At 59.9% G+C, this 22,751-nt stretch overlaps 1 protein-coding gene across 8 annotated transcripts; it reads right to left on the bottom strand.

Moving 5' to 3' along the window:
- Positions 1 to 25: 25 nt before the first annotated feature.
- SMTN (smoothelin) lies at positions 26 to 22,370 on the bottom strand. 8 transcript variants are annotated; one of them, XM_026484842.4, is made up of 21 exons: positions 22,217 to 22,370; positions 20,333 to 20,463; positions 15,495 to 15,643; positions 15,002 to 15,095; positions 14,832 to 14,910; positions 14,630 to 14,736; positions 13,425 to 13,745; positions 13,263 to 13,335; positions 12,599 to 12,670; positions 11,997 to 12,518; positions 11,627 to 11,799; positions 8,379 to 8,531; positions 8,215 to 8,290; positions 6,941 to 7,105; positions 6,782 to 6,844; positions 6,498 to 6,564; positions 5,387 to 5,560; positions 5,104 to 5,221; positions 4,374 to 4,525; positions 3,249 to 3,414; positions 221 to 329 (listed from the first exon to the last, which is right to left on the bottom strand). In XM_026484842.4, exons 2-20 carry the CDS (start codon positions 20,381 to 20,383, stop codon positions 3,270 to 3,272), a joined length of 2,754 nt encoding a protein of 917 aa, XP_026340627.2. In that variant the 5' UTR covers positions 20,384 to 20,463; positions 22,217 to 22,370; the 3' UTR covers positions 221 to 329; positions 3,249 to 3,269. The 8 variants fall into 8 exon arrangements, with proteins under 8 accessions (XP_057161958.1, XP_026340626.2, XP_044234928.2 ...); XM_057305975.1 differs by having other exon boundaries at positions 26 to 3,414; XM_026484841.4 differs by lacking the exon at positions 3,249 to 3,414 and having other exon boundaries at positions 26 to 329.
- Between the last annotated feature and the right edge of the window lie 381 nt (positions 22,371 to 22,751).

Genomic DNA, 22,751 nt, shown 5'->3' with positions numbered 1-22,751 from the left:
CAAAAGAGGCAGAGAGGAGTCAGCGTCGTTGAAAACCAATAATTTATCAAAACGCAGCGTGTGTATGCGGGGGAGGGTGTCGCGACAGACAGGGCAGCAGTGGGCAGGCGCACAGGGAGGGGATGGTGCCTGGATGGTGGGGGCAGCTTGCCGCAGGCGGGCCGTGCGGGCAGGGAGGCTAGACATTCTTGCCGCGCAGGCGCAGCTCGTGGCGCCGCAGGTGGTTGTAGAGCGACTGCACATAGGTGAAGACGCACTTGGGGTCGGGCTTCTTGCCCATGATCATCATGTCCTCCACCTCCACCAGGGGCACGCAGTCCACCAGCATCCTGCAGGGAGGGGGCACGGGGGTGGTTGTCAGCACCGACCCCGCCTCCTGCGGCTACCCTCTACCTGGAGGTCTTTTCTCTGCTTGCAGCCTGTTGGTCTTCCATAAACTCCAGATTCTTGATTGACTGAAGGGGGTAAAAGCCTTCCGGGAAGACAGGAATCCCCAGGCCCCACTCACCCTCGCCTAGAAGGATCACTGCGGGGAGCCGAGCCAGGCAGGCGGATGTGGAGATGGGAGAGGAGGGCCATGTCCCATTCCAACTCTGGGCAGGATTCATGTCTCTACCCCTAGCCCTGGGGGGGGGGGGGGGGTCCTGCCTCCAGACCCCACCCATGTTCTCTCTGGAGGGCCACCTCCAACACAGCCTCAATGGCACACTCCAGCTGGCACAAGCCTCTGGGTTGGGCCACTGGATCCAGTGGGGGCTTACCCATGGGAAATCTTTCTTCTGCAGTCAGGACCGCCCCTGTAACCCTCTGTGCCCTGGATTGTCTCTCAGATACCTGGCCTGGTACCTCCTGCAGAGAGGCCCGGGAACCCCTGTCCTTGCACCAGCTACATGAGATGGAGGACAGCGAATGTGTGTGGGGGGGAGGGGGGATGGGGCTGGTAGTTCTTAAACCCTTACCACCTGCCTTGGGTAGAGCAGGGGAAACAGATGAGGGTCCCAATCAATACAGACAGAACCATCTACAACATCCTCAAGGGTAGGACCGCCCTTCTGTCATCCTCCAGAGTGCTGGCTGTACTTTACAGAGAGGGAAACTGAGTCACAGACCAGGAGTCATGTTTCAAGCCCCAGAGCTTAGTAGGTGCAGGGCTGGGCCTTCTGGGACTCAAGCACTCAACCCTGGGTGTTGACACCCGCCTGGAGCCCCCTCTTCCCTACTGCAGGAGCCATCTCCCCACTCTGGAGTGAATGGGCTGCAGCCACTAAGCAACCGACAGCCCCAGAACTCTAAAGCTGGAGTTTGCTCCTTGGCTCCATTCCCCCCACCCCAAAGCAAGACCTCTGCTGCCTTGCTCCCTCCATGTCCACGTCAACTGAATTTCCTTAGGCAGGGAAGGCATAAAGGCAGGAACTCCTCCTATTGCCAACATACCAAAGGGCCCAGGACTACCTCCTCCCATCTTGTGCCTTCAAGGTCAAACTTGGGACCATGGTAGGGCTGGGGCCTACTCCCAGCTCACCCGGACTCCTTCCCGGAAGAAGGTTGGGAGGCGGGAGACCTGTTTCAGTCCAGGCTGTACCCTGATCAGCTCTGTGTGCTAGATGAAGCTCTGCCCTGTTCTGTGACTCAGTTTTTTCATCTTTACAGCAACAAGTTCTCTGCCTCAGTGGAGACCTTGGGAGCACTCAGGATGAAATGAGGTTCTGACTCTGTTGCTGATGTGCTATGTGCCCTTGGGGTCATCTCTGCCCCAGGCAGGATTCATTTCCCTGGCTATACTATGGGGAAAAAGGCAGCCTCTTTCTGCAGCTCCTTCAAGCTGTGGCTATCTCCCCAGGGATCCCGGGCTCCCCAACGTGCAGCTCCCTCCCACCTCTGGTGTCTTCCCTGGAGACCTTATAAAGCCATTGTTTACACTGGGGCTCACAGCTCAGGGCTCCAGCTGCCCCAGTGACAGGCCAAACACAGGGCAATTCGAGCAACAGCGCGGCTGAGTCACACTTTCCAACTGGATCAGGGCTGGGTTGGGCCCCTCTCCTTCCAGGCCAGCCTGCTGGGCGGCAGCTCCTAAGTCCATATATGACCTGGAGACAGAACCAAGCCCATCCTCCCCTCACCTGCTTGGCTTCTCTGGGTATATGTGTGCACATGTGGGCTGCCCCCCACATGGCTCCAGGCCCCGAGGGGCATCTGAGGGCTAGCTCTTCCCTGACTCACATGGCTTTGGGCAATCCCCTGGCTCCCTCTGAGCCTTTGTCTTTTCTTCTCTCTACACAATAGGTGGGAAAAGTGATGGGGTAAGGAAAGCAGCCCTAAGTGGGGGGTCTGGAGCTCCAGTTTCCGGCCCTGTTTCTGACCTAAAACCTCCAGGACGCTGGGCTACCTTTCTCCTCTGAGCAGCTTCTCTGGAATGGACAGTTAGCTCAGGACCTGAATTCTCTACTGTGGCTCTGAGGTGAGGTGGCTAGAGAGAAAATGTCAGAGCTGGTTTAGAGATCCAGAAACATCTTCCTGTTAACTGGCTCCGCTCTTGAGCTCTCCAGTGAGTGTGGCACCACCAGCTCCCCAGTGCCCAGACTGGAGGCCTAGCAGACTTCCTTGAGCCTCCTTCTCTCTCCCCAACCGGATACATCAGGAAACCTGTCCTACTTCTTATTAAGCTGCTCCAGCTATCTAGCCCATTCCTTCCCTCCCCATCCCTCATCCAGGCATTGTTCTAGAATGCTAACCAGACCACATACATCCTTTCTCTGTTTGGAAATCTTTTATGACCCTTGTTCTCAGGAGGAAGTTCAAACTCCTGTGGCCCCTTCTCCCCTTCATACCCAGATGAAACTTCCTTCCCTTCCTGGGTGTGCCGTGCTCTCCATCCCTCTCACCCCCAGCCCTGTGCATAGGCTCATCCCTCTGCCCGGGACTCCCTTTCCCTCCTTTAGCCTGAACTTGTCGTTCAGATCCCAGCTCGGTTTGCACTTTCTTCAGATAGCTGTCCCGGGCCTGCAGGCTGGGTCCGGTGCCTCCTCTGGGGTTCCCTCCTGGGCTTGCTCCATCTCAGTCCTGCTCATGTGGGTTGTCGCTGCCCCTTTAGAAGAATGGTCTTGCCTGCTAGGCCCTGAACTGCCAGAAGATAGGCCCGTGTCTGGCTCCTCCTGGCTGCTTCCCCCACCCACCTCCCGGGTCTCTCTCTGTGCCCCTCTGAGCAGATTCCAGCATACAGCACAGGTGGGCGAGGCGGCGTTTCTCACCGTGGGGCCCCTGAGCAGGGGTTAGGACTTTTTGGTTTTTACCAGCCCCTTCTGGACCAGACAGCGGTAGAACTCCTGGATGTACGTGTACACGCACTTCCAGTCAGGCTCTCGAAGCCGCACCATGTCCTCTGTGTCCAGGAGCTGCGGGCAGTCCGCATGGGTCCTGGGGAGGGTAGGGGGCCGGGAAGGGGCAGGGAGGCAGGGCCCGGGAGAGGAAGAGGGGGAAGAGGCAAAGAAGAGAAAGGGGAGGAGAACAGAGAGACACACACATACACACACACACAGAGACAAGAGTTCAGTTACATTCTCAGTGCTGCAGTCTGCCGGCCCCCCCGCATGCCCCTTCCCCATAGTGGACGTGCCGCTCACTACCCATCACTAATGGTGTGCGATGCAGACAGGGGTGGGGGGCCAGACCAGTCACAGGTGCAGAGAACTCTTGGGGCAAGCGGGAATGGGGTGGGGGCAATGGCGTTGGCACTGAGGTTGGAGAGGAGGGCTGTGCCCCAGGGAGGGGGGGGTGAGGGAGGCGTGAGAGGAGGTGGGGGAGGGGGAAGAGGAAGAAATCTGGGGGAACCAGAAAGAGAAAAGGAGAAAAGGAAAGACAGATGGAGGGTGCTGAGGGTGAGGTGAGCAGACGGGGTAACGATTCCAAAGTGGAGGGCTTGCTGATGTCCTATATAAGCTTCTGGCAACACCTATATAGGCTGGGCGGGCACGGTGCCCGGGCCAGGAGCCTCCTTTTGGAATCTCCAGCCGGGATCCCGTGGGAGCAGGGAGCTCTGGTGACAGTGGGAGGAGAGCAGGACAGAGAAAGGGAAAGAGAGAGAGATGGAGGAGGGGGCAGAGGGAGGATGGGGGGATACGGACAGGGCCACCTGGTGGGCCTGGGCCGGGGCTGGTAGGCGGGCCAGTGGCTCCTTCGTTCCGGCGGGCGCCTGGCACGCTCAGCGGCGGGTGGGCAGGGTGGAGAGGACAGGGGCTTTCTGGGGAAGGGGGTGTCAGCCACTGTCTGACAGTGCGGCTGGCCAGCTCCAGGGGGCCTTGGGGCAGCTGGGCCTGGCCCAGCTGCGCAGCCCCAGATGCCCAGCTGACACCAGCAGGGCTGGGGCCCACACTTACTCAGCAGATGAGAAGGCCACCTCGAAGTTCTGACGCCGGTTCTGCGGGCTGAGCTGCCCATAGTCGAAGGCCTCGGGAAAGAAGTTGTGCACCAAGGCACAGAAGGCCATCCCATCACTCCAACTTGAGGAGAAGTTCTGGATGTCCACGTGCTATGTATGGGTGGTGGGAGGACTGGTCAGCTTCCCCATAACTTCTATGCCCCCAGCGTTTGGCATTCCAGACGTAGGGCAACTGGGGTCAGAGAGGCCCTGTAGCTTGCCCAAGGCTGCATAGCGGTTGGGGAGTGGGAACACGAGCACCCTTCAGTTCAGTTTGTCAACTCCCACGTCTGCTACTTGCTGGCACAGAGCAACCAGGAGGCCCAGCACCACCCAGCTAAGACCACGGTCATGCCTCCCTCACTCCTTCCCTTACTTATAGGTATTTACCGAGCTCCCCCACTCTCACTCCCAAGAGCAATGAGGGGGGACTCCAAGGGTGAGGTCTGGCTCTGAACTGGGCCCTCATTAGGCCCTGCCACTTAATCAGTTATTCTGGACTCTAGGGCATGTTGTGTGTCCCTTGTTTCCTCATCCCAAAAGAGGACTTCCATCCTCCCTGCAGGCACGGGGGCTGTGAAAAGCACAGGGGGTGAGAAGGAGTTCTGCCAAGAGGGAGGTGCGGACCTGTGGGGTGGGGGTTGGGGGGAGAAGAAAGAAGCTTGGCTGCCTGGCCTCACAGCGCTCACCTCATAGCCACGTGTCTTGGCTCGGCACCAGTCTAGCAACATCTGCTTGATGCTGTTGGCGTTGGGGACCCCAAAGCTGGTGGAGCGCTGCACGGCTGCGCGGGGTCCACCAGGGCTTCTGCAGGGGAGCGTGGGGGGGGGGGCGGGTCACTCAAGCATAGGGGATGCTGCTTCCTACCCAGCCGGTCCCAGGCCCCTCCCAGCACAGCTCCCACTGCACCCTCCCGTTTCTGGCCCCACCCAGCCACGCCCCCTGCCACTCACCCCGCCCCCTGCCACTCACCCCGCGGCGCCTTCCTTCTCCAGCTTCTCAATCATGGCCTTGCGCGCCTGGGAAGCCGAGGTCTTGGGCAGGCTCTGCGCCTTCATCAGCTCTTTCTTCTTCTCTGCCTGGCGTTTCTCGAGTGCCGCCAGGCTGCCGGGCCGCGGGCTGGACTCATCCTCGCGGTCAAAGATGCTGGGGGGTAGGGAGGCGACTGTTAGGCTGCTCCTGAGCCTCGACCCCCGCTCGCCAAGGGAGGGGTCTTGTTGGGCTCCCGACTCTACACCCTGGGGTAGGTAATCCACAACCCCAACACCGGTCAGCAGGGGAGGGAGGCGTCCTTATCACACCCATTTTGCAGAGTAGGCTGAAGCTCAAAGGACAAGAGGGTGGGAGTCACTCTTTCCAAGAGACTTGGCCCTTGGGGAGTTCTCTGAGAAGGCTCACTCTCTGATCGAGTGACAGGTGAGTTCAGGTTCTGGGCACTATCAGCTAATAATGCCCACCAGCATAATCAGAATAATGGTAATAATAACAGCTCATATCTATTGCGTCATTTTAAACTTCACAAGGGGAGGGAGGGATACTTATCATTTCCACTAAAAATGAGGGAACAGGCTTCTGGCCTCAGGTTTCAGAGGGCATGAGGGGCGGTGCAAGAACTTGAACACGGGTCTTTCTGGCCCAGAGCTCTTGAACCCCTCTGGTTCCCAGCCTGAATTCTGATCCTACCAGCCCCGATATATTCTGTAGGACAGAGGTGTACTCCTCCCTCATGAGAATAAGGTGCAAAAGTGCTGTGACATGGGACGTGGTCTGCAGACATTGGGAAGTGGCAGGGCCACCAGGCAGCTCAGTGGCAGGCAGGCCTCTCTACGGGCTCAGCGCCATCGGTGCCACTCAGAGCTGGGAGACCCTGAACAAATCTCTGGCCTCCCTAGAGGTGGTATGGCTGAGGATTAGGTGAGATCACAAGGGGAGCAGGAGTGGCCTGATTCCTGCTCTGACCCTCCCTGCCTGTATGCTCATCACGTTCCAGCACCATGGTCTACCCCTCTGTAGAATGGGTGTGCAGTGGGGTCCCATGTGGCACTGACTCGTCTGTGGTCTGGGGATGGGTACCTGTGCTCACCTGCCCATCTTCTTGGATGAGGATGAGGAGAAGGTTTTGGTTTGCACCATGGTGCTGCCGCCACCATCTGTGAGAAAGGGGAAGAGGAGCAGGGCTCGGGCTCGGGCTGGACATGGGGAGACAGCGCGGGGGGGCTGCGGGGGGATGGTGGTAGCCACAGGCAGAGAAGAGAAAGTGACTGCTGGACAGAGAGACACACAGATGAAGGTACGGAGAGAGAGCTTGAGGAAGAGTCTGCGGAGGTGGGCAGGCAGGCAGGCACAGGGCGACCCGGGCGGCCTTACTCTCCGAGCGCCTCACAAAACTGGACTCCACTGTGGTGGTGCGGGCCGTCCGTGTGCCGTCATCTGTAGCGGCAGGGGTGAGAGGAAGAATGTGAGGCGTGGGGCCAGTGGGGTGGATATAGTCCCACCCGGAGCCCTGAGCCCTGCTTGGCCCCTTACTGGAGTGGACGAGCCGCTCGGTCTTGGTGACAGTGCTGACAGCGGAGCCATCGGCTGCCCGCTGGCTGTGCTGCGTGGTGGTCTCAGTGGCTGTGTTGCCACGGCCCTCCCCTGGCCGGGCCCGTGCCTCTTGCAGCCGCCGTTCCCGTTCCTTGTCCCGCTGGTCTGGGCGGGGGGGGATGCCCCATGCATGCCCAGAAGGGCCACCCATCACCCACACAGCACATATGCACGGGCACACAGGGCACACAAGATGGGGTGGAGGGCAACTTGTTAGAACTACTGAAGACAGGGGACAAGGGCCCTCTCCAGGAGTAGCTGAGGGGGAGGGGATAACTATAACTTGGCAGGGGGCGGGGCGGGGTGTGGTGTGTGGCAATGGACTCAGGCAGAGACAAGGGAATATGGACCAGCTAAACTCAAAGGGGGAGTATTTGGGTCCACAAAGGGGGTTTCTATGGGAATGAGTAGCTTATTCCAGAGTGAATATGCAGATCTGGGCGGGGGTGGGGTGGGGGGAGTAGCAGAGTTCAAGGAAGGAGAAGCTGAGTGAGGCTAGTAGCTGAGTGGGTCTTTAAATAGGTCTTAAGTGGGAGAAGAGCAGCTAGAGGAAGAAATATCTAGATCCAAGGAGGGAGTAATTGGAGGTACTGAGAAGTAATTCACTACAGGGAAAGAGGAGTTAGGACAGAAGCTGGTAAAAGGGGTCACTGGGTCTGAAGAGGTAGGTGGGTGGGCATAGGGGCTAGGTGGTTATCAGCGAGGCCTGGAGGAAGCAATCAGATTCAGAGAGTATCTACAGCAGCAAGTGAATCTAGACTCTGAGGGAAAGAAGAGCTGGGTCCAAGAAGCAGCTGTGCTCAGGGAATGGGAAGCTGGGTGGGGGGCAGAGGCTATGGTGGTCATCAGTGGCTCTCAAGGAGAGAAAAGCAGCTGGGGGAAGGAGTATTTGGATTCAGGGAAGAAGTAGTCGGCAGTACTTGGGGAAGCAATGGGATCCAAGAAGGAGTAGCTAGGAAAGGGAGTAACTAGGTCTAGGAAGGAGAAGAGAAGCAGGTTGGGGACGGTATAACTGGGGTAGCCAGGGGGAAAGAAGGGGCTAGGGAAGGGAGAAGCTGGATCCAGGGGGAATGACGCAAGGGAACATCTGGGGCTAGAGAAGCAGCTGGGTAGGGCAGTTTACTGAACTAGAGTGTCCGTGAATGGACCCCAGAGTAAGGGGAGCAGCTGGGCACTGGAGCAGCGGGATCTGGAGTGGGGCAGGGGCTCTCTACCTCTCTTCTTTTGTCGGAGCTCACGCAGTGCAGCCCGGATGAGCTTCCGTTCCTCAAAGTCTGTCGTCTGATCCAGCTGCAGATAGAACCCCTGTCATTACCCACCTGCTGCCTGCTGGGTTCCTGCCCCCTGCCAACCCCCAGTCCGCCAGATCTGGCCATACCATCTTGTCCAGGATGCTTTCATCCTCGATGGCCATCAGCTCCTCTGCGCTCAGTGGGCTCCGCCTCTCAGGTGCTTTGTCCACCCGCGTTTGCTCGGCGCCATTAGCCACTTCCACGGCTGCCGAGGGGGGCTCTGCTGGCTCTGGCTCCATCTGCAGGGTGGGGAGAGGGCATGGACTTTAAGGAGGGGTGTAGATGAAACCAACCGTGCCCCCAACGGACGGGGGACTAGGCCCTGGGTCTGCGGGCACAGCCTTGGAAATAACCACCAACTGGCCAGACTGCCCGTGCACGGATGGTCATACTGCGGTCAGACTCGGGGAAGAGGCACTGACAGCCTTGCCGTAGGGCTCCCCATCTACCCGGAATTGTGTTAATACAATTAACCGTGCCAATACTGGTGCTTTTCAGTTGGTAGTAAGCACTGTATAAACACTCGGGATTTTACTGTCCCTATTTAGCATAAGGGGAAACTGAGGCTCAGGGTAGCTCCATGACTTGCCCACAGCCCTTCTATAAGTGTGAGGTAGCCTGGGGTCTGAGCTGAAGGTAGCTTAACTCCTGAACCTGAGCTCTTTCTGCTACTTCATTCCCAGCCCCCTCCCAGGCAGGCTGTGCTCTGTCCTGGCAGTTCCCAAGGCCTGGGTCCTCCTGGGCCAGTGCCCAGGCAGCACATGCCACACACACACACACACACACACACACACACACACACCCCAAAGGGGCTGGACCAGGGCCCTTGGGCTCCTGACCAGGTGTCTGACTGGGACTGCTCAGAGCCAAGTCCTCTCTGAAGCCTGCCCCTGCTCCAAGGGGCCTGCAGCCCCAACCTAGCACCCTACGCCTCCCAGGCCACCTTCCAACCACTTGCAGACAAGCCCCCAGCCCAATTATCACAGCCCCTCCCCTCCTGGCAGGGTCTCTCTATCTGCTGTGAGGGTAAGGAGAGCCGAAGTGGCAGCTGCTTTAGGGAGACTCAGCCTGGCTGGGCAGAGTAGGGGTGGGGGTGGGGGCTGGGCCCTGGCCAGGGGCTGCTGGGGCAGCCACCAAGCATGCCTCAGGGCCAGGAGCCTGGCACCCTCTCGCCTGAGCGTTGGAGCACTAGCATCCCAGTCCCACTGCAGATAGGTAAACTGAGGCTCAGAGAAGGTACTGGCATATCTTAAGGCCCCTCAGCAGAGGCAGAACCCACTCAAAACCACCCCCCCTTCCCCAGCCCATAGGGACTTACGAGACTGCTGCTGCGGGCAGGGCCGGCAGAGGAGCGGCGGCGGGTGCTGAAGGCAGGCGGGTGGGCCACGGGGGTCCCGGCATCAGCTGCCTGGAAGAGGGCCTCGGGATCGGCAGCGGCCAGGAGCAGCTCACTGGGCTCCAGCTCGGGCTCAAGGTCAGGCGCGATTGGGACCCCCAGCCGCAGGCTCAGCACCTCCACCTGCCTGCCCAGTGCATCCAGCCGCCGGCTCAGTGCCGCCGTCTCCACCCGCAGCTCTTCAGCTGCCCGGGCCACTGGCTCCATGGCGGAGGCTGCTGCCTCAGCCGCCTGGGTCACTGCTGCCCGGCCCGCCTCAGCCACTGCCCGCAGCTCCTCCAACGCCAAGCCCAGTCGCTCCTCAAGGGCTGCAGCCAGCTCAGAACCGGGCCCCGGTACCCCCGGCATGGTGATGGCAGGGGCTCTATGGTGGGGTGACGATGGGGACAGTGGTAGGGACAGTTGCCTCTGGCTGGCAGTGTCAGAGTCTTTGCAGCTGGCCTGAGGGCGAAGGCAAGGGCAGTGGGCCTGCCCCGCCCCTGCTGGCCTCCCGGCCTCCCAGCCTGCCACCCGCCAGCTGGGGCTGGGGCCCAAATAGAAACCTATTCTGGGCTCCCTGTGGAGGGGGCTGTGGGGGAGGGGCGGCCTGCCCAAACAGGCAGACCGCCAGGCCTGGCCCTGGCCCTGCAGAGATCACAGACCGGCAGCACAGCAGCGCTGCACAGGTCCTGGAGGACTACCTAGGCCACAGCCCCGTGGCCCACAGATGGGGAAACCGAGGCAGGGAGCAAGGAATAGGCCTGCCTCGGCCACTATTTGCATTAGCTGCTAGGATCCACTCTGCCAGCCTCCAGAGCCTGCACTCCTTTGCCTTTAGGCCATGTAGTTGTAGAAAGCCTTGAACCAATGGGGGGAATGGAGGCACGGAGAGGCGGGGCTTTGAGCGATCTGCTGTAACAAGTGTCTCGTCCCTGACGTAAATATTCTCTGGCCCGCCTGTGGCCCTTGGACCCAACTACAGGTTTTGAGCAAATTTTAGGCACTTTTCTGCTTTCCCTTGATTCCTGATGGGGAAACTAAGGTGAGTTGGTGGTATCAGATACAGAACTCACCGTTGTACCCCCCCCCCCCCACAAGGGCCTCAGCACCATCCCCTCACGCTCTTGTCAGAGAGCAGTTGGGTCCTGCTCTGCAGGGGAAAGGGTGCTTTCTTGCTCCACCTCTCCCAGTCACCCTTGAGAAGGCCCAAAGCTGGCTCTAGCCATCTCACCTCAACCAAAGTCCCATTCAGTCCCCAGTGTAGTCCAGAGGACATTACCTGGGCAGCCGGTGGCCCACGGGGCATCCCTTCCCCAGCTTAGCTCCCAGCCAGCTGATCCCAGCCTCAGGAATGAATAATGGAAGGGTGCGGCGTATTCAGTTCCCGTGGCACCTGCTAGGCTGCCGCCTCACCTGACTGGCACCCCCTGCCTGTCCCCCCATCAGTGCTTCTGCTGAACCCCCCAGCGATGTTGACGCAGATGGTAATCACTGATCTCCAATCTCCTAAGAGGCCAGGCTGATCCTGGATGAGCAGATCAGCAGCTTTGCTTCTTGGGGCTGAGGTCTAGTATGAAGTAGATGCAGGGGCACTGGGGCTAGCACAGGAAGAGGGGGCAAGCCCTCACCACCCTCTCTGAGCTTCAGTTTTCCCATCTGTTCATTAGGAATGAACGAACTGGTTTGGGAGTAAGGACCAGAGACCAGCATGTGGGAAATCTGCGGCCAGTACAGAGTAAGTTTCTGACACACCTCGTGGCTGATAGACCCTAGTCTGCCCTTAGCTCTGCCACCAGCTGGCTCTGGACCGTAGGTAGCCCCGTTCTGTCTCTGGGCCTCAGTTTCCCTGTGTGTGCAGTCGGGGAGGAGTGGAGCAGAGGAACCCTGCTAGCCCTACATCCTGAAGCAGTCTAATAAGACTGATGGATCGTGAGGCTGGTGGGGTAAGGAGGGGCTCACCTTAATGCTGCAGCCTCCCCGGCCACCAGGGGAGGCATGGCTGAAGCTGGTAACGTGAGTGACGCTGCCCAGCTGGGTCAGGGTCCCAGGGCTGCTGATGTGGGTGATGGTGCTCTTGCCCCCACTGCTGGTGCTGAGGAGGGTGGGAGGTGCCCGTAGCCCCAGCGTCAGTTCTGGAGGGGTAGAACGGCTACTGTCAGATCAGCTCCAGTGCGGGCGATGCCAGCCAAGGTTAATGGTGCCCCTTGCCCCCAGCACACCCTTTGGAGACACCCTGAACCCTGGCTACAGCACTTGTCCTATGTGCAGAGCTGGGTGGCCGGCTGCAGGCACTCATCCCCAGCAGTGGGGAGACAGCAGGGAGGCCTACCTGCCCTCTGGTTGCCTGTGGGCAGCAGCACTCGGCTTGTGGATGCCTGGCCACGGCCATCCTTGATCTCGATGGTGAATGTGGTCTTCATACTGGCCCCTGGCTCGGCAGTGCCGACAGGCACGGAAAGCGGGGCACTGGGCTCCTCTGCGCGGGCCATGGGCCCCCCTGCTCCGTTTTCAAGGGGCCTGGCAGCCAAGCCCCGCCCCCTGGGGCCCTCCTCCCGGGGGCAGCTCTGAAGCTGGGCCAGGGGCCTGGCTGTTCCTCGTGGCTCCTTGCTGAATCGGGAGGAGGTGTCACTGGGGCCCCGTGAGGAGGAGCCACTGGAAGAGGAGGCAGGGGTAGTGCTGATGTGGGAGGGGCCCAGGAGTCTTGTGGGGGTCGAGGAACCCAGGGCCAACCGGGGTGGACCATCCTGGAGCCCAGCAGCCATAGGAGAATCAGATGTGAACTTGCGCACACGATCCCGCACGGAGCCGGCCCGCTGGAACGGGGAAGAGCCACTGACAGGGGTGGGGGGCTCTAGAAGGGGTAAGAGGGCTATCAGTGACTTGGTGCGACAGGGACTGCCCCAAGTCTACAGCAGTGGGAACAGGTAGTACCTCGGTTCTGGGCTGGCTGGCGGGGGCTGAGCACGGACAGGGAACGTTGGCAGGGACGGGGTCCAGGCAGGTCTGGCAGTTTGGAGAAATGGTGGTAGCCAGGTGGGGGAAGATAAAGGAGACTGGATAGGGGGGTTCCACCTCTCACAGTTCTCTCTTCCACACCACCTCAGCCTCCCAACCCCTTCTTGCACTCCAGTCTCCCCATCCTGTCTTGTTCCTCCTTAGTTCCTGGCCCCCCATTCAGCTGTATCTATCTTATAGGCTCCTCCTTCTCCTCCAGCACTGACCCTAGGATGACTTGGACACTCCTGGGGGCTGGGGCTAGGCTTGGGCTGGAGGAAGGGTGCCCAGATCCTCCCTGCTGATGGGGATGGGGGACACCCGCCCTGGCCAGCACTGCCCATGGCCTCAGCTGGGAGATGGGCGCACTCCCTTATTGGGGAAAAGAATGTGCCTGAGGCCCGTTGCCTTTCAAGGCTGCGGGGAGGCCTCTGGCCATGGGTGGGGGGGCGGGCCAGGCTGGGGGTGGGGACACTTCAGGGCAGTGGGAGGAGTGTCAGGGACTGCCTAGCCTTGAAGAAGCTGAAGCAGTCTAGGCACTAGAGCCCATTTTCTAGACACGGAAGGGGAGGCCTGTAGCTACTCCTGCTCGGACCCTCACCTGCTCTCTTTGTGTTGGAGGGACCTTTGGTGGGGCCTTGGACAGCTGGGGGCTCTGTGGGACCAGGCAGGAGCTGCAGGAGAGACATAGCATAAGCAGGGCCTGACTCCCCAAATCAAGGAGCTCACCTGCCTGGCATCCCTGTCCCTCATCCAGACTCACCTTGCTGACCACCTGCCTCTCAGTGCTGGGGGTAGCTGGCAGTTCCTGCGGCTCAGGGCTGGTGGCCCTGGGTGGGCTGGAGGGTGGCTCAGGGCTGCCCGCAGCCTCAGCAGCAGGACACTGGGCCTCAGCAGGCTCTAGTGGAGGCTCAGGAGAAGCAGTGGTGGGTGAACTGACAGGCGAGGCAGGTAAGCTGGGTGTGCCCCCAAGTGGGGCCCGCAGCAGGAGTGTTACCGTGGTCACATCCCGGCTGGTGCCCTGGGGGGTTGGGGTTGGCTCTGGGACCTCCGCCTGCTGCTCCTGTGTCTCTGGCTCTGGCACCTGTGGGTGACCCACAGGATGTAGCCAAGGCTCCCCAGGCTGTCAGGTGCCCAGGGCAGGGCATGCAAAGCAGAGGGGCTAGGCATAGCTTCCTGTGGGCATACCCGCACATGCATGGATGCTGATCCTTACTTCCCAGCCTCCTGGCACTGCCTGGAGGAGGGCGGTTCAGAGAGGATCAGATCCTATGCCAGGGGTCGGGGATGACAGGAAACCTGCTGGGGACTCCCGGTCTTCAGAGATCCCTGGAGCAGAGGCCCCTGACCCTGACCCCAGCCTGGCTCATCAGTGGGTGTGTCTGTGGGGGTTAGTCCTTCGGGCACTGGGACCCAGCGGCCTCTGCTGGCCACTTAAGGAATTTACACAGCTTGACCTCTCGCCCACACTCCCTGGAGAACAGTCAACTCTGTGAACAGTGCTCCACCAGTCAGCTGGGGTGTGATAGGTAGGCCCTGAGAAGCCAAAGTCAGGATGTGGGCTATCTGGATAGGGAGCGACAGCCTCACGATGGGTTTAAGCTGGGGAGGTACCATGCATTTCAGGGAGATTGCATTGGCTACCGAGTGGAGACTGGATGGCCATGGTGGGTGAGAGGTTGGCTGGGAGCAGGGAGGCCAGCAGGGTGGTGATGGGAGACACACTCAGGAGCAGTGTAGTCAAGATGGCTTTGAGGGGAAGGCCTGGGTAGATGCAGTCTGGATTGGGGGACATGCGGCCAGAAGTTGCCCGGGAGGGTAGGCAGAGGCCTGAGATAGAGCCCTCGAGTCCCCCCCAAAAATGCCCACCCTCAGTCAAGTACCAGTCTAGCAAAGACACACAGGTGCTCTTTGTTGCTGGCATCCATGGGCACAGGACACTGGGCTATACCCTCCCACCCTGCTCACCTTCCTCACCTCACAGCGTTCCAGCCTCTGTGCTGCCTGCCCCTCGCTCTCCTCTCTTGAGCCACTGTTGGGACGCCCGCTGCACAACCTCCCAGCCAACGTGGCAGCTGGAAGGGAAGGACAAAATGTCAGGTGAGTGGCCGGGAGGTGCTGTGGGTAGCCTGTGGCAGGGCACAGGGCGGGGCCAGAGCAGGGCACATACCCTCAATCTCCTGGGCCCTTATGCGGCGGATGGCAGCTCGGATCAGCTTGCGTTCTTCATACTCACCGGCACCTCGCAGCTGTGGATGAGAAACAGGCCACCGGTGCTGGACTGTGGCGTCCGGCTCTTCACCTGCCCTGCCCCATCCCCTGGCCTGGCCTGGGCCTCACCAGTGCAGTCAGCTCTTCCACATCATTCATGGACTCCAGCCGCCCCGCCAGCCGCGCCAGAGCTGCTCGCTGCTCTGCCTCTTGCTGCTGAGAGCTGCAGGGACAGCATGACTATAACCCCCACTGCCATTGCCAAGTCATGGAGGGTGTGAGCTGAGGGGAGGGGCCAGGACGGGGCACCCAGAACCTTGGCAGAGGGGCGGGTAGTGGTGCACACCCTCTGGCTCCACGCTGGCACACGCATGCCCACGTGCGTGAGCACTAGAACCACAGGCTCGGACGTGCTATCAACATGCGTGTGTCTGGGACTCCAGGCCCGGCAAGTGGTCCGGACCCACAGACATGCCGGTGTATTCCAAATGCCTGCCTGTGCTGCCGTTTGCACACCCAGATAGGCAGCAAGCACACCTGTGCTCACGCCTGCCTGCACAACAGCAGCCGAGCCCTGGCACGTCTTCCTCCCACCTGCATGACCAACCCCCTGGCCACTCACTGCAGCCAGTTCTCCTTGTTGTCCTGCCGCTCAGCACGGAAGCGCTTGGATGCCAGGGCCTCCTCCTCACGCTGCAGCTCCTGCCGCTGCAGCTCCCGGATGGCGGAGCGGATGCGCCGCCGCTCTGCCAGATCCGCTGTGACCTCCAACTGTGGGGCAGGCGGGGGTGAGGGGCAAGGCATTTCAGCTGCCGGGGCAGAGGGCGGGTACCAGCTGCCCACAGCTTGGCCTGGGCCACAATGAGTGGTCTGTCTCTACTCTCTCTGCCACATGCCTGTCACGAGCCTGCCCTCCCACCCACCCAGGGTCTCAGAGAGACCGGCCCATGGAACCAGAGCTCCTGGACAGCCCACTGTGCACTATGGTTTACAGAATGGGTGGCCAGCAACTGCCCACCTCGGCCAGTTGCGGGGCCAGGCACTGCTTTCTGAGATTTGACTCCTGTCTCAGGGTCCTTCGTCAAACCCCCAAGAGCCTGGGAGCCAGGAGGAGGGAGGCCACCCCACGGGCTCCTAACAGGGTCCCCGAAAGGGTGATTAGGGCAGCTGGAGTCCACCCTGTGAGCAAGGAAGATTCCCATGTTCTTATCCCAAAGCACTACAGCCTTGCTAGGGGGTGGCAGCCCCATCCACACTGGACTCATGGGAAAACTGAGGCAGGGACAGGTGCTCAGGAGTTCTAGTTTCTTGCCTGGCTGGGGGCTATTTTTTTCTCCTGTACTGACCCAGTCCTAACCACCATCAAAGGGGCCAGGGCCCAGAGTAGGAGGGTTAGTTCCCCAGATAGATAATGCAGCTGCACGAGGGTCTACCCAGGGCCCTAGAGAGGGTATCAAAGGGGGGGACAGGTGCTCCCACCTGCTTCTGAGCCCCTCAACCCCTGGGAAATTAGGGGTGGCTGGTCTAACGAGGTTCAGGAAAGAGTCAGCCAATTGCGATGCCTCCCCCACACCTCTCCTGCCTACAGCCTCTGTGGCTCAAGAGAGAGAGGACTGGTCTGGGGAAATCATTCAGGGGTAGGGTCAAGGAACCCTCTACCTCTTTCCTCTATAGCCTTCCTCCCCCATCATTCCTTCCTACTCCAGGATAGGGGGCCAGTGGTGGTGGGGATAGGTTTCAGCAAGGTGTATGGGCTGGCCCACGTCTGCCATCAGGTCACTTGTCCTAGTCTGAAAAGAGTAGGGAGAGGTCTGGGGCACAGATCCCTCCATGGTTCCTTCAGTCTCCACATTTCTGAGGAGCAATGGGAAGGTCCCCTGAGGCTCAGGCCAGAACCCCAGCTTGTTCCAGCCTCAGTCTACACCTGGCTGGGTGGTCGGGAACATATCCTTAAGTTCTCTGTTTCTTGGTTTTCTCATTTGCCAAACAATGGCTTCCACCTCAGGGCAGTGGGTGGGGATGGGGGAGGTGACTTGTGGTCCCCCTGCATAGCTGTGCATGCAGTAAACATCACCCCCTCCTTGGTTCCAGCCACTTAGGAGGAGAGAAAGGCAAATGAGTACATGATACGAGGCATCAGTAACATTTATCGAGAACCTATATGACAGATCCTGCACTGAGAACCCAGTTTGTTCTAATCTCACAGAAACCCAGTCACTTTATTACTCCTATTTGACAGATGAGAAAACTGTGGTTCAAGGGGGAGAAGTCATTTGTTCACAGCCAAATGACCTGAGCCAGGTTTGAACCCATGTCTCTCTGACTCCAGGGTCGGTCTTGAGCTGAAGATAGCTCTGTTGCTGGGGTCTGTCTGCCATGGTGGGTACCTCAAGGACCTTGGCACCACTGTGGAAGGAACCCTCTCTAGCCTGGACTAGAGTGAACTATAAAGGCCAAAGGGGGCCTATTATAGCAGAGGGAGGGAGAATGAGGCTCACCTTCCCACCCTGCAGTCCTGGCCTCAGAACTAGAACCTTCTGTGGTACACTTGGAGATTGTGGGCCTGAGGGGTCAATTGGTTCAGTCCCCCTGTACAGAGGGTAGAGACCAAGAGATGCGATGACCAGCCCTCTGTCTCCTGGGTACCCATTCTGAATGCCCTGGGTTCCACAGATGGGGTTCTTATCTCTGAAAACAGCCTGATGTAGAACCTTGGCTACCTCTGTGTTCCCTAGAAGCCTCACTGTCCCCATCTGGAAAATAGGATCCTCCATCTGATCCCCCCACCAAATGAGTGTGGTGGGGCTGGGGGAAGGACAACCTCATTCCACTGGTCATCCCCCAGCATGACCCTAACCTTTGGGCCTAGATACTGTTTGCCCACAGTACCCCTGCTGTGTGGCCTATGTTCCCCGCCCTCTCAGGCCCCACCGTTTTGTGTGGAGGGGACTGTGGGAGGGAGGGAAGGAAGTACAAAGCGCCATTGTCCACCAGAAGGAAGGGGAAGGGGATAGGGCGGTTTCCGAAACTGCCCAGTTAAATTCTCCCGGGAGGAAAGAGGGCACTTCCTCCTCCTGGGGGGCCGGGTCTCCCGGCCTTTCTGTCCTCGCTGTTGGGGAGTGGGGAGTGGGGGGTGGGGTCTGACAGGCCCCGGCGTCTTTCTGGGACTCAGCACCCCCACCCGCACAACACAGAAGACTTTCCAAGCATTTTCTCAGTCCCAGCTCCTCCAGCCACCCTGGGAGACGGGCCGGCAGCGGAGCGAGGCCTCGCCAGGGGGCGCTGAAGGCCCGCAGGCTCCGGAACCGCCCGCCCGCCCAGGGCACCGCCCACGCCTCTCCCGGGCCGCCCCGAACTGGGCGCCCGGTGGGGAGCCAGACAGGAAGCCCCCCGCCACCGCCTGCTTTAATGTCTCCGGCTACCGAGAGGAAATCAAAGTTCACAGCACTTAAGCAGCTTCCCTAGGTCACCCAGCTAGTGAGCGTCGGAGCTTGAACTCGAACCCCGGACCGAGGCGGAGGGCGTCTGGGTATATGGCGGAGGGACACGCGGCGTGCCTGTCCCCAAGTGCCCCCATCCCGCGCAGGCACCCCACCCCGTCCTCAGGAATGTGCGGGAGCATAGGCCGGAAGCGGCTGCCCGGGTCCCCGAATCGGCCCGAAGCTGGGGCGCGGGCCAGCTTTCCCTTATAAGGCCCGGCCCCGCAGGGAGGAGCCCGGCTTGGGACGCCCCCGTTCTTGCCACGAGGCCGGCGGGAGCCAGGCGGGCGCTCGGGGCGGGGACCCTCGGCAGCGCCGGGGCGAAGTAATGGCGGGCGCCGGCCGTGGAGGAACCGGTCTGGGGGTGGGAAAGACCTTGGGCGGCTTCGCGGTCCCGAGACGAGGGGCAGCGTCTAGTGAGTCCTTTCCCAGGGAGGGGGCGGGGCTGGGGCGACAGCAGCTGCCGCTTTGGCTGCTTCTCTGAAATCCCACATGGGGGTGGGAGTTGGCGACTGGAGAACCCTGAGCCTCCGAGTGGACCCCTAGAGACGGAGATGCGCGGGGACCTGGCTTTCTTTCTGGCATGTCCTGACTCTACTACCCCCAGCTGACTTCCTGAGGGGAGGTCGAGCTGACGTGGTGGGAACTTCTGGAAAACCAATCCGGTACATAGCCGGAGAGTCTAGGGGCTGGTTCGAGGGCACACAGGCTGATTGCCTTGGGTAGGTCATGGCAGCACCGGCCACTGCGCAGTGACCCCTGCCTCCAGAAGAGTGGTATGCAGGTAAAGGTAAATCTTTAATCCCCGCCCCTCCACTGCCCACCCTCACCGAGGTTACGGGCTGGATGGGGGCGGGGCTCTGGCCCCTCCTCCAGTTCAGTAGCTCCCTGCCCTTGATAGTGGGCGCATGCCTGCCCTGTTGTGTTGCCCTACAGCGTTTCTGTGCATGGGGGTGGGTGGGCTATGGTTAGATAGAAGCTGGGAAAAGAGTGGGCCTATTCTTCTTCCACTCTAAGATCTGGGCCCATGCCTCATCCTATCCCCATGCCAACTCTAGGACCTAGATATATGTTTGCACAGATCTCTCCCTCCCATTTTACAGGGAAAGAAACTGAGGCTGAGAGAGGGAAAATGACACACTAGAAGTCAGAGCTTAGAAGGGCCCCCAAGGGCCCCCATCCCTCTTTGTGGGCTCTTCTGGCTTTGACTTACCCAAGACTTGGTCCCCCATGGCCCTCTTTGGGGTTTGTTTGGATCCTGGCACACCCTCTTTGTAGCTGGGTGCCCTCGGGGAGGTGATTTCACCTCTCTGAGCCACAGTGCCCTCCTGGCTTTTGGAGCTACTGTGGTCACAGCTTCTGTGAGATGGTCTTGCACCTGGCCTGACCCCTGCTGTGCCCTGGCATTTTTTAAAAGATTTATTTATTTATTTTAGAGAGAGAGTGCGGGAGCAGGGGGAGGGGCAGAGGGAGAGAGAGAATCCTCAAGCAGACATCCTGCTGAGTTGGGGGGGGGCAGATGCTGGGCTCGATCCCAACACCCTGAGATCATGACCTGAGCGGAAACCAGGAGTCTGAGCCACCCAGGAGCCCCTGTGCCCTGGCATTTTTAATCATTGCTGCTACTGTTAACATTGGGCTAGCCTCCAGGGCCAGGCACTGCCCAGGCTGTTGCTTGGGAGAGCAAATCTAGCCTCCCCACACCTGTAGCTGCACATGGGCGAGTCCTCAGCAGTTACTGTTTAAACAGGTGGTGGCAGTGGGGAGCTGGGAGGCACCAGGCCTTAGCACCTGGCATGGACAGGCACATGCTACTGGGTCCTGCATCAGCCATGCATAACAGGCTTAGTCCTGTTCCCCTGAGCCCTCCTCCTGCCCCCTCCTTCCACCCCTCCTCTTGTCAGCTGAGAGGTAGCCTGGACAGGCCCTGCCTCTGACCTGGCTTGCCTGTCATCAGAGCGGGGATGAACGGGCCACTTACCAGCTTTCGCAAGGCTCCCTCGTCCAGCCCGGCTAAGGCCTCATCCGCCATCTCGCTGGCCCCTACCTCTGTCCGTCCCCTCCTAGTGAGGTCTCCAGTGCCTGTGGCACCTGACACCAGCTCACAGAATTCTGCAGGAGACAGACATGAATTAGGCCTGCTGGGGCCTCTAGAAATCACAGGCACTTGGGCTCTGTGCCTCAGTTTCCCTTTCAACCCATGATCATCTGTTAGTGTCTGATCCTTGCTACCTGTGGCTCCCGGCTGGGAGTTCCCTTCTGTCCTAGCTGGTATGTTGAAAACTTAACAAACCAAGGGTGGGAGTCCCTGGTTCCAGCCCAGCTAACTTGATGCCAGCCTGCTCTGTGGCCTAAACTGGGCTCTCACCCCGTTTTAAGCATCGAACAGGGAGTAGAGACCTGGATTAAGAAGGCCAACTACAGCCTGCTCACCACCAGGGGGTGCCCGCCAGACTCCAGTTTCCTGCCCCACCCACCTATCCCCAGGGCCTGCCCAGCCCCCTCCCGGACCAAAAGCTCAGTCTCTGGCTGTGGGCTGTGCGCATATCCAAATCCATGCTGCCGCTGCCCCGCATTTCCCCAGGTGATTTAATCCATTGGCGGAAACATCCTGTCTTCCAGTCCTTGACAGCAGCCTTCTCTCTGTACACACTCCTCTCTTCTCCCCTCCTGCCCTGTCTGATGCCAATTGCCTAGACCTCATGAAGCCAGGTGTCCAGGCACCCAGCTCCTCCTGCCAATTTACACACTTAGAATTGAATTCCCCAGCTAAAATAGCCTTCAGAACCTGATCCGTCCAACCTCTGGATAGGCAAAGTGAGGATTGTCGAGGGCCAGGGATTTGTCACAGGGGGAAGGAGGATCCCAAAGACCCAGAGGGCAGGGATGGATTTAATCAAAACCTTGGCCACCTCTAGCTCCTAAAGCCCCCCCCCCCAAGTGCCCCTAGGGGCTCAGGACACTCCCTCTTGTCCTGTCACTGCCCATCATGGCCCCCTAAATCCTGGCCCAAACTTCCAGTTCCTTCCTTCCTTTCTTCAGCCCTCATGTCTTTGTGGAATTTGAGGGCCCACAGCCTGACACACCATAGGTGCTTAGTTAATGTATGGTGACTGAAATGGCCCCAGGATTGCCCCCACCCCACGTTGATTCATCCCTCAGTCATGCCTTCCCCCTCCCCAGAACAGTCACTTGTCGAGTCACCCCATCCGGTGAAGGGGTCTGGTGGGGGGGGGGGTCCTAATCCACACAGTTGGGGTTCTTCGGGCCCTGCCTATACAAGTGGCTGCTTGCCTTTCCCATCCCCTTAGGCTTGGATGGGTGTCAACCACCCATCTTCCCTCTGTTGGGGTTCTTACCTCTTATCCACTTACTTTGGGGGTAATCCCCCCAAAGTGCCACTCAGCAATCACCAGACTTAGGCTCTGTGGACACTCTGAGTTCCCCCATGTCTCCTGAGGAGCAGGGGTCCCTGATGCGTAAGCCATGACACCCAGGGGACTATAGGAAGTGTCTTTCTCCTTAGGGACTCCCGCCTCTGCCCCACTTCAGTTCCAGGGCTCCCTGTCACACACACACAATCTTCAGTCCCCGGGGATTGAGAAAAGCCTTAGAGTAATGTGGGACCTTCCCCAAGGTGTCTGTCCCCACAGACCAGGGTCCCTCAGGGTCGTGGAGCCTCCTGGAGGTCCGTGGGTGGTATCCTCTTTCCCGCAGTCTAGAACCTTATCCCATGGCTAAGAGCCCCCGTGGATGGTTGGGAGCACCCAGGTCTGGGAGTCCCAGAACCCCTGTCTAGATATCCGGGTTCCACCCCCAGGACCCGTCGGGGGTCCCGGTGCCTCCTAGAGGCCTGCACACCCACCTCTCAGTCCGGCCCACCCGTTCGGCGCGGGCTCAGGTTAGGTCGCTCGGGATCCGACAGAGACTAGGAACGGTCAGGGGGAAGGCGCCGCGACCGGGATCCCAGTCCCCCTCAGCAACCGTCCCCGAGCTTCTGGAAGCGCCGCCCGTCCAGCCGCGCCAGCAGCCCTGCCAGCCCCGCCCCGAGCCACCGCGCCAGCCAATCATTGGGAGGGTTCCGCCCATTCTCTTGCCCCATTGGGGAAATTCAATTTGGAGGCCGCGCCCCCAGGGCAGGTCCCGCCCCATGCGGTCCGGGTTGTAGGGGATTGTAGTCTTGGGGCCACTGCCGCCGCGACCTTGGCTGGTTGGGCAGGGGACAGCAGGAGGACAGAGCTTCGCACCAAAGTCGCGAAGGGTTGTGGATGAAGCCAGGGTAAGTGGCCCGGGCTCGTCCGACTCGTGGAGTCTTCAGAACAACCCCTCTCCGCCCTCCTCTTTGTTCGTGAAACCTTGTCCCTTCCCCCGACTCCGCCCCCTTCTCGCGTTAGCGTTTG

Source organism: Ursus arctos, unplaced genomic scaffold (genome assembly GCF_023065955.2).
Source record: "Ursus arctos isolate Adak ecotype North America unplaced genomic scaffold, UrsArc2.0 scaffold_34, whole genome shotgun sequence".
Lineage (NCBI taxonomy): Eukaryota > Metazoa > Chordata > Mammalia > Carnivora > Ursidae > Ursus > Ursus arctos.
This window is presented reverse-complemented; position numbering and strand designations above follow the sequence as displayed.

Bases quoted from the DNA above. Each gene is read 5' to 3' on its own strand.
- SMTN (XM_057305976.1), bottom strand. From the start codon at position 20,383: ATGGCGGATGAGGCCTTAGCCGGGCTGGACGAGGGAGCCTTGCGAAAG. The intron at 14,911-15,001 runs GTGAGGCCCAGG...TCTCATCCACAG, and splicing joins TGGAAGAGCTGACTGCACTG to CTGCGAGGTGCCGGTGAGTA. The intron at 8,291-8,378 runs GTATGGCCAGAT...TTCTATCTGCAG, and splicing joins AAAGCATCCTGGACAAGATG to CTGGATCAGACGACAGACTT.